Source organism: Dendrobates tinctorius, unplaced genomic scaffold (genome assembly GCF_039654945.1).
Source record: "Dendrobates tinctorius isolate UK_male_01 unplaced genomic scaffold, ASM3965494v1 ptg000021l, whole genome shotgun sequence".
Taxonomy (NCBI): Eukaryota; Metazoa; Chordata; class Amphibia; order Anura; family Dendrobatidae; genus Dendrobates; species Dendrobates tinctorius.
This window is the reverse complement of record NW_027361689.1, coordinates 6993654-7005204: the sequence shown is the minus strand read 5'-3', so window position 1 is coordinate 7005204 and position 11551 is coordinate 6993654. Positions and strand designations below refer to the sequence as shown.

General features: G+C 60.3%; 1 protein-coding gene across 1 annotated transcript; it reads right to left on the bottom strand.

Moving 5' to 3' along the window:
• Positions 1 to 1663: 1663 nt before the first annotated feature.
• On the bottom strand, positions 1664 to 4467 carry SOX11 (SRY-box transcription factor 11). Its single transcript, XM_073568163.1, has one exon. The coding sequence runs from the start codon at positions 4363 to 4365 to the stop codon at positions 3220 to 3222; it is 1146 nt and encodes a 381-aa protein (XP_073424264.1). The 5' UTR covers positions 4366 to 4467; the 3' UTR covers positions 1664 to 3219.
• Between the last annotated feature and the right edge of the window lie 7084 nt (positions 4468 to 11551).

Genomic DNA, 11551 nt, shown 5'->3' with positions numbered 1-11551 from the left:
AATCTAACCTCCCCCCCCCCATACCGATCATGCAATATTATATAATCCCCCATATGATACAGAATTATTCTAAAACCAAATAAAAAAAACCTCATGTCCCCCCCCCCCCCCAATAATCACTTCAATTATATTCATACACCTTTGGTAACAGGACACGCATGTGGCGGAACATATTAGCGGAAGTATCCGACAGGGACACCTGCCCCCACCCTGTACAGAAAGAACACGCATGTGGCAGAACATATTAGCGGAAGTATCCGGCAGGGACACACCCCCCCACCCTGTACAGAACACGCATGTGGCAGAACACGTTAGTGGAAGTATCCGACGGGGACACCCCCCCACCCTGTACAGAACACGCATGTGACAGAACACGTTAGTGGCAGTATCCGGCAGGGACACCCCCCCCCCACCCTGTACAGAACATGTTAGTGGCAGTATCTGGCAGGGACACACCCCCACCCTGTACAGAACACGCATGTGACAGAACACGTTAGTGGCAGTATCCGGCAGGGACACCCCCCCCACCCTGTACAGAACATGTTAGTGGCAGTATCTGGCAGGGACACACCCCCCACCCTGTACAGAACATGTTAGTGGCAGTATCTGGCAGGGACACACCCCCACCCTGTACAGAACACGCATGTGGCAGAACACGTTAGTGGAAGTATCCGACGGGGACACCCCCCCACCCTGTACAGAACACGCATGTGACAGAACACGTTAGTGGCAGTATCCGGCAGGGACACCCCCCCCCCACCCTGTACAGAACATGTTAGTGGCAGTATCCGGCAGGGACACACCCCCACCCTGTACAGAACACGCATGTGGCAGAACACGTTAGTGGAAGTATCCGGCAGGGACACCCCCCCCACCCTGTACAGAACATGTTAGTGGCAGAACATGTTAGTGGCAGTATCCGGCAGGGACACACCCCCACCCTGTACAGAACACGCATGTGACAGAACACGTTAGTGGCAGTATCCGGCAGGGACACCCCCCCCACCCTGTACAGATCACGCATGTGGCAGAACATGTTAGCGGACGTATCCGGCAAGGACACACCCCCCACCCTGTACAGAACACGCATGTGGCAGAACATGTTAGCGGACGTATCCGGCAGGGACACCCCCCCCCCACCCTGTACAGAACACGCACATGGACACTGACATGATGTCACCCTTTATGACAGCTCAGCCCAAATCTAGAGAATAGGATTCTGCACATATGGGATTATAGGAGGGGGGGGGGGGGGGAATGTAAAGTAATCTTAATAGTAAATATTTACAATAAACAAAACATGCACATAAAAAAAAAAAATATTGGATCCAATTGCTAGATATACAAAATGATAAAATGCTGTACTTTGTCAACCCCCCCCTCAATATAGTTCACACATAGGCTATAATCAGAGCTACACCAGGATTTTTGGCATAAAAGATGCGGTTGGCACCACACCCCCCTTCGATGGAGCATGAAAAGGAGGCAAGAGAATATACAATCACATTACAGTTCACAAACCCAACACCCCCCCCCCCCCATGACATATATGGGAAAATAGGAAGACAAGATTCAAACATAAAAGTAAAAAGGGATGAAGTCAGCCCTCGCCCCCCGACACTCATCATCACCCTACAAGCACTGACACCACAAGCAGTTTCCATCAGTTCCAGCTGATTTATTAAAATCATCAAGATACAGACTTTCAGCATTAGGAAAAACAAAAAAACAGGCAATGATGTGGAGAGACCGTGCACGAGTCTGTTTATCCATCATTTGCTATAAAATATGCAGATGGTCTGTATTCAGGGTTTTTGTTTTTTAATTCTTTTTAATCCATTTTTTTCCAATTATATTGCACATTTTAGAAAAACCTTTTGCTATGTGCCTTCCTTAGAAAAATTTTATTTTTGTTTTTAATTTTTTTTTTTTTTGCTAAAAATCCAGCATCCAGTTTTTTGTTTAACTATCAGGCCCCCATCCACATTAAAATCACAGCATATGATACACATAGAATCCTACTATATTACAGGTACATGTACAATCTTCAAGCTAACAGCTCTGAGGTCTATGTCACCATTTCAATAAAATCTTTACCTACAAATATTGGGACAAAAATCTGAACTATAGCTGTACAAAAAAAAAAAAAAAAAAAAAAAAAAAAAAAAAAAAAAAAGTGTTTTAAAACCACAAGGCCTTAAGCATTTTTTTTTTGATGCAAAGATTTATTTTTTTTCCTCCCATTTTAAATCCTTAGATAAGGACATCATTGTATCGACATAATTGCATGCAAAAAAAAAAAAAAAAAAAAAAAAAAACCCATAGGAAGTGCCTGAATGTCTCACTGAAAAAAAAAAATAAAAAGAGAAAAATGACAGCAGGAATGTTCCCTTTTTTTTCTCTCTACTGTACAAAAATACGCCTGAAAATATTTTAAATTTTTAAAAAAGACTGAGGTCTGTCATGTATCAAAAAATGTTTCAACACCTTTTTTTTTTTAAGTTTTTTTTTTTTTTCCTGTTTGTATTTGAGGTCTGGGTTGTCTGAAATTCAAGGAGGTATTAAAAAAAAAAAAAAGGGAACAAGGTACAAAAAAAGTTGGCAATTAAGAAAAATGACATCGAGAAAACCGTACACATTATTATTATTATTTTTTTGTCGATCTGAGAAAAAAAAAAAAACAAAACTCCTGATTTTGTGACGTCATCAGTTCACAGTTTTAGTGTTAAGTTGTCCTGGGTTGGTTTTTGTTTTTGCTTTTTTATTTAGCTCCCTGCAGCTTTAAAAAAGAAAATTCAGATGCATAGAAGAGATCAGTTTTCTCCCTCCAAAAACAAGGTTTTTCTTGCAAGTTTTTTTTTTTTTTTTCAGATTTGAAAATGAGTATAGAAAAAAAAAAAATATATATAACAATAAAATACACAATGACCCCCTTGAGAATCAGCTCAGCTGCCAAGAAACACATTTCTACCACATTTTCCAGACTGTCGATCATAAAAAAAAAAAAAAAAATATATATAAAAAAAAATAAAATTAAAAAAACACCACTTTTTTTTCTCCATCTTCTTCTTTACAGTGAATGCCAGAAATCGCAGGCAAAGGAATAAAGTCAGCCCCATTCATTTCTTAAAAAGGTCTTCTACCCGACCCATCGGATTCTGTCTGTTCATACCCTCCCAAAAAAAATATATAAAAAAAAAAAATTACAAAAAAGACGATTCAGTAGGTAAATACCAAGTCTGAGAAATTGGCCTCCAGCCAGTCCCCCGCGATCATCTCGCTGAGTTCTGGGGTGCAGTAATCGGGGAAGTCGAAGTGGGAGCCGAGGCTGCCCTCACTGCTGCACGAGTCCAGGTCCTTGTCCACCAGGGAGAGGGAGAGGTTCCCGGCGCCGCCCAGCTCGCTGGAGGCCGGCGGGGGCTGGCTGAAGTTGAGGCTCAGGTCGAAGAGCAGGTCGTCCCTGTCCCTGGAGGGTGAGGTAGTGGCGGCGCGGCTCGGGGCCAGGGTGACCGTGGGCTGCGCGGCGCTCGGCTTGGTGATGTTCTTGAAGTTGTAGTAGAGCCGGCTGCTGCTGCTGACCGCGGGGGACAGCCGGCTCGCCTCCTCGTACAGGCTGGCGCCCTCCGGGGACTCCGCGGAGGAGCTGAGGGTGGGACTGGCCGGCACCTTGGCCACACTGTACGGGGTGAGCGGCTCCTCTTCCTCCTCCTGCTTGATGCGGAGCTGCAGCTCGTCCTCCTCCTCCTCCTCGTCGTCCTCGTCCTCCTCCTCCTCGTCCATGAACACGCACTTGGCCGCCTTGCTCGCCGCCTTCAGGTGGCCGAACACGTACTCGTCGGCGCCGGGGTAGTGGAGCGGGGACTTGGCCCCGGGCTTGCCGCCGCCGCTCTTGGCCTTGGAGGGGGGCTGCTTCTTGGCGCTCTTGCTGCCCCTCACGCCGCCGCCGGGGCTCTTCTCCGGGCTCTGCCCCAGCGCCTGCTGCTTGGCGGCCGCCTCCAGCTTGGGCTTTTTCCGCGGCCGGTACTTATAGTCGGGGTAGTCGGCCATGTGTTTGAGCCGCAGCCGCTCCGCCTCCCTGATGAACGGGATCTTCTCGGCGTCCTCCAGCTCCTTCCAGCGCTTGCCCAGCCGCTTGGAGATCTCGGCGTTGTGCATGTCCGGGGACTGCTCCATGATCTTCCTCCGCTCGATCTTGGACCACACCATAAACGCGTTCATGGGGCGCTTGATGTGCCCGGTAGCCGTCTTGCACCAGTCCGGGTCACTCTCGTCCAGGGCTACCGGGCTGCCCGCCATGAACTCCCCCTCCTCGGTGTCTGTGGGGTGGCTGCTGTCCAGGTCCAGGCTGTCTAGCTGCTGCACCATGATGCTGCCTGTCTGAACCGCTGCTCCTACGCGACCCGGGACCAGACTGCAGCCGCTCCGCCGAGCGCTCCTTCTGCTAAAACTTCCCACTCTACTAGTTATTAGAGCGATTCATATGCATTACGTCACTGTCGCGCTGACCAATCACAGTGAACCGACACGCCCATAGACAACCCAGCCGGTCCAGCCCCCTCAGCGCCATTGGACTCCAAATCTTACTATGGGCGTGGCTTATAGTCTAAAATAAAAAGCCCTAACCACTGGAGAACGTCTGAGGAGAATTAACCCTCTGCTCGCCGCCTCTGAGCCGAGCTGGCGGCACTATCACGTCACCTGCTTCTGCTATAGGGCCGTATGTGCTAGTTATCACCGCTATACATGTGCGTTACGTCACTTCCGGACGGACCAATCACAGCGCGGCGGCGGGACTTTGGACACGCCTCCTCCTCTAGCCTTTGCTAGGCTCGAAAATCCTTATAGTGGGCGTGGCCAAGACGTCTGTAGGAAAAAAAAAAGCTGGAAACCGCTGGAGAGCGTCTGAGGGAGAGTAACCCTGTGTGCGCCGGCCTGGTCCGCGGCCGCTGCGCGTCTGAGGGAGAGTAACCCTGTGTGCGCCGGCCTGGTCCGCGGCCGCTGCGCGTCTGAGGGAGAGTAACCCTGTGTGCGCCGGCCTGGTCCGCGGCCGCTGCGCGTCTGAGGGAGAGTAACCCTGTGTGCGCCGCCCTGGACCGCGGCCGCTGCGCGTCTGAGGGAGAGTAACCCTGTGTGCGCCGGCCTGGACCGCGGCCGCTGCGCGTCTGAGGGAGAGTAACCCTGTGTGCGCCGGCCTGGACCACGGCCGCTGCGCGTCTGAGGGAGAGTAACCCTGTGTGCGCCGCCCTGGACCGCGGCCGCTGCGCGTCTAAGGGAGAGTAACCCTGTGTGCGCCGCCCTGGTCCGCGGCCGCTGCGCGTCTGAGGGAGAGTAACCCTGTGTGCGCCGCCCTGGACCGCGGCCGCTGCGCGTCTAAGGGAGAGTAACCCTGTGTGCGCCGCCCTGGTCCGCGGCCGCTGCGCGTCTGAGGGGGAGTAACCCTGTGTGCGCCGGCCTGGACCGCGGCCGCTGCGCGTCTGAGGGGGAGTAACCCTGTGTGCGCCGGCCTGGTCCGCGGCCGCTGCGCGTCTGAGGGAGAGTAACCCTGTGTGCGCCGCCCTGGACCGCGGCCGCTGCGCGTCTGAGGGAGAGTAACCCTGTGTGCGCCGGCCTGGACCGCGGCCGCTGCGCGTCTGAGGGAGAGTAACCCTGTGTGCGCCGGCCTGGACCGCGGCCGCTGCGCGTCTGAGGGAGAGTAACCCTGTGTGCGCCGGCCTGGACCACGGCCGCTGCGCGTCTGAGGGAGAGTAACCCTGTGTGCGCCGGCCTGGACCGCGGCCGCTGCGCGTCTGAGGGAGAGTAACCCTGTGTGCGCCGGCCTGGTCCGCGGCCGCTGCGCGTCTGAGGGAGAGTAACCCTGTGTGCGCCGGCCTGGACCGCGGCCGCTGCGCGTCTGAGGGAGAGTAACCCTGTGTGCGCCGGCCTGGTCCGCGGCCGCTGCGCGTCTGAGGGAGAGTAACCCTGTGTGCGCCGCCCTGGTCCGCGGCCGCTGCGCGTCTGAGGGAGAGTAACCCTGTGTGCGCCGGCCTGGTCCGCGGCCGCTGCGCGTCTGAGGGAGAGTAACCCTGTGTGCGCCGGCCTGGACCGCGGCCGCTGCGCGTCTGAGGGAGAGTAACCCTGTGTGCGCCGCCCTGGACCGCGGCCGCTGCGCGTCTGAGGGAGAGTAACCCTGTGTGCGCCGCCCTGGTCCGCGGCCGCTGCGCGTCTGAGGGGGAGTAACCCTGTGTACACCGGCCTGGTCCGCGGCCGCTGCGCGTCTGAGGGAGAGTAACCCTGTGTGCGCCGCCCTGGACCGCGGCCGCTGCGCGTCTGAGGGAGAGTAACCCTGTGTGCGCCGCCCTGGTCCGCGGCCGCTGCGCGTCTGAGGGAGAGTAACCCTGTGTGCGCCGGCCTGGACCACGGCCGCTGCGCGTCTGAGGGAGAGTAACCCTGTGTGCGCCGGCCTGGACCGCGGCCGCTGCGCGTCTGAGGGAGAGTAACCCTGTGTGCGCCGGCCTGGTCCGCGGCCGCTGCGCGTCTGAGGGAGAGTAACCCTGTGTGCGCCGGCCTGGACCGCGGCCGCTGCGCGTCTGAGGGAGAGTAACCCTGTGTGCGCCGCCCTGGTCCGCGGCCGCTGCGCGTCTGAGGGAGAGTAACCCTGTGTGCGCCGGCCTGGTCCGCGGCCGCTGCGCGTCTGAGGGAGAGTAACCCTGTGTGCGCCGGCCTGGACCGCGGCCGCTGCGCGTCTGAGGGAGAGTAACCCTGTGTGCGCCGCCCTGGACCGCGGCCGCTGCGCGTCTGAGGGAGAGTAACCCTGTGTGCGCCGCCCTGGTCCGCGGCCGCTGCGCGTCTGAGGGGGAGTAACCCTGTGTACACCGGCCTGGTCCGCGGCCGCTGCGCGTCTGAGGGAGAGTAACCCTGTGTGCGCCGCCCTGGTCCGCGGCCGCTGCGAGTCTGAGGGGGAGTAACCCTGTGTACACCGGCCTGGTCCGCGGCCGCTGCGCGTCTGAGGGAGAGTAACCCTGTGTGCGCCGCCCTGGACCGCGGCCGCTGCGCGTCTGAGGGAGAGTAACCCTGTGTGCGCCGCCCTGGTCCGCGGCCGCTGCGCGTCTGAGGGGGAGTAACCCTGTGTACACCGGCCTGGTCCGCGGCCGCTGCGCGTCTGAGGGAGAGTAACCCTGTGTACACCGCCCTGGTCCGCGGCCGCTGCGCGTCTGAGGGAGAGTAACCCTGTGTGCGCCGGCCTGGTCCGCGGCCGCTGCGCGTCTGAGGGAGAGTAACCCTGTGTGCGCCGGCCTGGACCACGGCCGCTGCGCGTCTGAGGGAGAGTAACCCTGTGTGCGCCGGCCTGGTCCGCGGCCGCTGCGCGTCTGAGGGAGAGTAACCCTGTGTGCGCCGCCCTGGACCGCGGCCGCTGCGCGTCTGAGGGAGAGTAACCCTGTGTGCGCCGCCCTGGTCCGCGGCCGCTGCGCGTCTGAGGGAGAGTAACCCTGTGTGCGCCGGCCTGGACCACGGCCGCTGCGCGTCTGAGGGAGAGTAACCCTGTGTGCGCCGCCCTGGTCCGCGGCCGCTGCGCGTCTGAGGGAGAGTAACCCTGTGTGCGCCGGCCTGGTCCGCGGCCGCTGCGCGTCTGAGGGAGAGTAACCCTGTGTGCGCCGCCCTGGACCGCGGCCGCTGCGCGTCTGAGGGAGAGTAACCCTGTGTGCGCCGCCCTGGTCCGCGGCCGCTGCGCGTCTGAGGGGGAGTAACCCTGTGTACACCGGCCTGGTCCGCGGCCGCTGCGCGTCTGAGGGAGAGTAACCCTGTGTACACCGCCCTGGTCCGCGGCCGCTGCGCGTCTGAGGGAGAGTAACCCTGTGTGCGCCGGCCTGGTCCGCGGCCGCTGCGCGTCTGAGGGAGAGTAACCCTGTGTGCGCCGCCCTGGACCGCGGCCGCTGCGCGTCTGAGGGAGAGTAACCCTGTGTGCGCCGCCCTGGTCCGCGGCCGCTGCGCGTCTGAGGGAGAGTAACCCTGTGTGCGCCGGCCTGGACCACGGCCGCTGCGTGTCTGAGGGAGAGTAACCCTGTGTGCGCCGCCCTGGACCGCGGCCGCTGCGCGTCTGAGGGAGAGTAACCCTGTGTGCGCCGGCCTGGTCCGCGGCCGCTGCGCGTCTGAGGGAGAGTAACCCTGTGTGCGCCGGCCTGGACCACGGCCGCTGCGCGTCTGAGGGAGAGTAACCCTGTGTGCGCCGCCCTGGTCCGCGGCCGCTGCGCGTCTGAGGGAGAGTAACCCTGTGTGCGCCGGCCTGGTCCGCGGCCGCTGCGCCTCTGAGGGAGAGTAACCCTGTGTACACCGGCCTGGACCACGGCCGCTGCGCGTCTGAGGGAGAGTAACCCTGTGTGCGCCGCCCTGGTCCGCGGCCGCTGCGCGTCTGAGGGAGAGTAACCCTGTGTGCGCCGGCCTGGTCCGCGGCCGCTGCGCGTCTGAGGGAGAGTAACCCTGTGTGCGCCGCCCTGGACCGCGGCCGCTGCGCGTCTGAGGGAGAGTAACCCTGTGTGCGCCGCCCTGGTCCGCGGCCGCTGCGCGTCTGAGGGGGAGTAACCCTGTGTACACCGGCCTGGTCCGCGGCCGTTGCGCGTCTGAGGGAGAGTAACCCTGTGTACACCGCCCTGGTCCGCGGCCGCTGCGCGTCTGAGGGAGAGTAACCCTGTGTGCGCCGGCCTGGTCCGCGGCCGCTGCGCGTCTGAGGGAGAGTAACCCTGTGTGCGCCGCCCTGGACCGCGGCCGCTGCGCGTCTGAGGGAGAGTAACCCTGTGTGCGCCGCCCTGGTCCGCGGCCGCTGCGCGTCTGAGGGAGAGTAACCCTGTGTGCGCCGGCCTGGACCACGGCCGCTGCGCGTCTGAGGGAGAGTAACCCTGTGTGCGCCGCCCTGGACCGCGGCCGCTGCGCGTCTGAGGGAGAGTAACCCTGTGTGCGCCGGCCTGGTCCGCGGCCGCTGCGCGTCTGAGAGAGAGTAACCCTGTGTGCGCCGGCCTGGACCACGGCCGCTGCGCGTCTGAGGGAGAGTAACCCTGTGTGCGCCGCCCTGGTCCGCGGCCGCTGCGCGTCTGAGGGAGAGTAACCTTGTGTGCGCCGGCCTGGTCCGCGGCCGCTGCACGTCTGAGGGAGAGTAACCCTGTGTGCGCCGCCCTGGACCGCGGCCGCTGCGCGTCTGAGGGAGAGTAACCCTGTGTGCGCCGCCCTGGTCCGCGGCCGCTGCGCGTCTGAGGGAGAGTAACCCTGTGTGCGCCGGCCTGGACCACGGCCGCTGCGCGTCTGAGGGAGAGTAACCCTGTGTGCGCCGCCCTGGACCGCGGCCGCTGCGCGTCTGAGGGAGAGTAACCCTGTGTGCGCCGCCCTGGTCCGCGGCCGCTGCGCGTCTGAGGGGGAGTAACCCTGTGTGCGCCGGCCTGGACCGTGGCCGCTGCGCGTCTGAGGGAGAGTAACCCTGTGTGCGCCGCCCTGGTCCGCGGCCGCTGCGCGTTTGAGGGGGAGTAACCCTGTGTGCGCCGCCCTGGTCCGCGGCCGCTGCGCGTCTGAGGGGGAGTAACCCTGTGTGCGCCGGCCTGGTCCGCGGCCGCTGCGCGTCTGAGGGAGGGTAACCCTGTGTGCGCCGGCCTGGACCGCGGCCGCTGCGCGTCTGAGGGAGAGTAACCCTGTGTGCGCCGGCCTGGTCCGCGGCCGCTGCGCGTCTGAGGGAGAGTAACCCTGTGTGCGCCGGCCTGGACCGCGGCCGCTGCGCGTCTGAGGGAGAGTAACCCTGTGTGCGCCGGCCTGGTCCGCGGCCGCTGCGCGTCTGAAGGAGAGTAACCCTGTGTGCGCCGGCCTGGACCGCGGCCGCTGCGCGTCTGAGGGAGAGTAACCCTGTGTGCGCCGGCCTGGTCCGCGGCCGCTGCGCGTCTGAGGGAGAGTAACCCTGTGTGCGCCGGCCTGGTCCGCGGCCGCTGCGCGTCTGAGGGAGAGTAACCCTGTGTGCGCCGGCCTGGACCGCGGCCGCTGCGCCTCTGAGGGAGAGTAACCCTGTGTGCGCCGTCCTGGACCGCGGCCGCTGCGCGTCTGAGGGGGAGTAACCCTGTGTGCGCCGGCCTGGACCGCGGCTGCTGCGCGTCTGAGGGAGAGTAACCCTGTGTGCGCCGGCCTGGTCCGCGGCAGCTGCGCGTCTGAGGGGAAGTAACCCTGTGTGCGCCGGCCTGGACCGCGGCCGCTGCGCGTCTGAGGGAGAGTAACCCTGTGTGCGCCGGCCTGGTCCGCGGCCGCTGCGCGTCTGAGGGAGAGTAACCCTGTGTGCGCCGGCCTGGACCGCGGCCGCTGCGCGTCTGAGGGAGAGTAACCCTGTGTGCGCCGGCCTAGTCCGTGGCCGCTGCGCATCTGAGGGAGAGTAACCCTGTGTGCGCCGGCCTGGACCGCGGCCGCTGTGCGTTTGAGGGAGAGTAACCCTGTGTGCGCCGGCCTGGACCGCGGCCGCTGCGCGTCTGAGGGAGAGTAACCCTGTGTGCGCCGGCCTGGACCGCGGCCGCTGCGCGTCTGAGGGGGAGTAACCCTGTGTGCGCCGGCCTGGACCGCGGCCGCTGCGCGTCTGAGGGGGAGTAACCCTGTGTGCGCCGGCCTGGAACGCGGCCGCTGCGCGTCTGAGGGAGAGTAACCCTGTTTGCGCCGGCCTGGTCCGCGGCCGCTGCCTCCGTTAACGGACGGTGTGAGGGAGATGGAGCGGTTACCGTGCGATAATAATGACGTGCACACTCTGCGGAAATAATAACATAATATTAAAAAAAGCTGTTGTTTTGTGTCCCTTGACGAGCAGGGTACTGACAGTATGGCTGCTGCTACGGGGGGATCGTCAGGACCACAATGTCTGCCAGAGACTGGTACTGACCGCGTCCGTGTGAATGCGGCCTACGTCTGAGTTCACTCCAATGTGTGCGGAGACACGAGCCGACCGCGTCTGTGTGGAAAACAAAATGGCTGCACGCGCCGCTCCGCTGTTTCGCCTCAGACTTCGCTTGGAAGGACGCACAAAACATAAAACCGTCTGTGTGGCATCCGTCATAGAAGATTCATTACACCGGTTTTCTTTTTTCCTGGAAAAGTAAATAGATGAAAAAAAAATTTCCTGGCAAAAAAAAAAACAATAGATGAATTTTTCTTACTCTCCCAAAGCTAGTACCCGAAACTCTGCCCCCGTAAGAGAGCCAGCAAGTGCCGGCGATACATTGGGGGCGAGGCTAGTTTACGTGCCTGTATCGTCGTCCGTTGCCCCAGAATTGGTCTTTATAATGAAACATACAGGAGTGTTCACACTGAGACTTTTGCTGACTTTTTTAGAGGAGAAACTTGGGAGTTTGGCGTTTTTAAAGAGAATTTGGAGTTTCTGCTCAAAAAAAAACAGCAAAAGTGACTCAGTCTCTAAGGGCTCCTACTCACTTGGTGAGACTCGCACGATTCTTGTGTGAGTCTCTCGCATGAAAACCTGGCACTGCCGCCGGCACCGGAGCGTGCGGCTGCATAGAAATACGTGTGGCCGCACGCTCTGTTCCGAGTATGAGCCCTTAATTGAGGT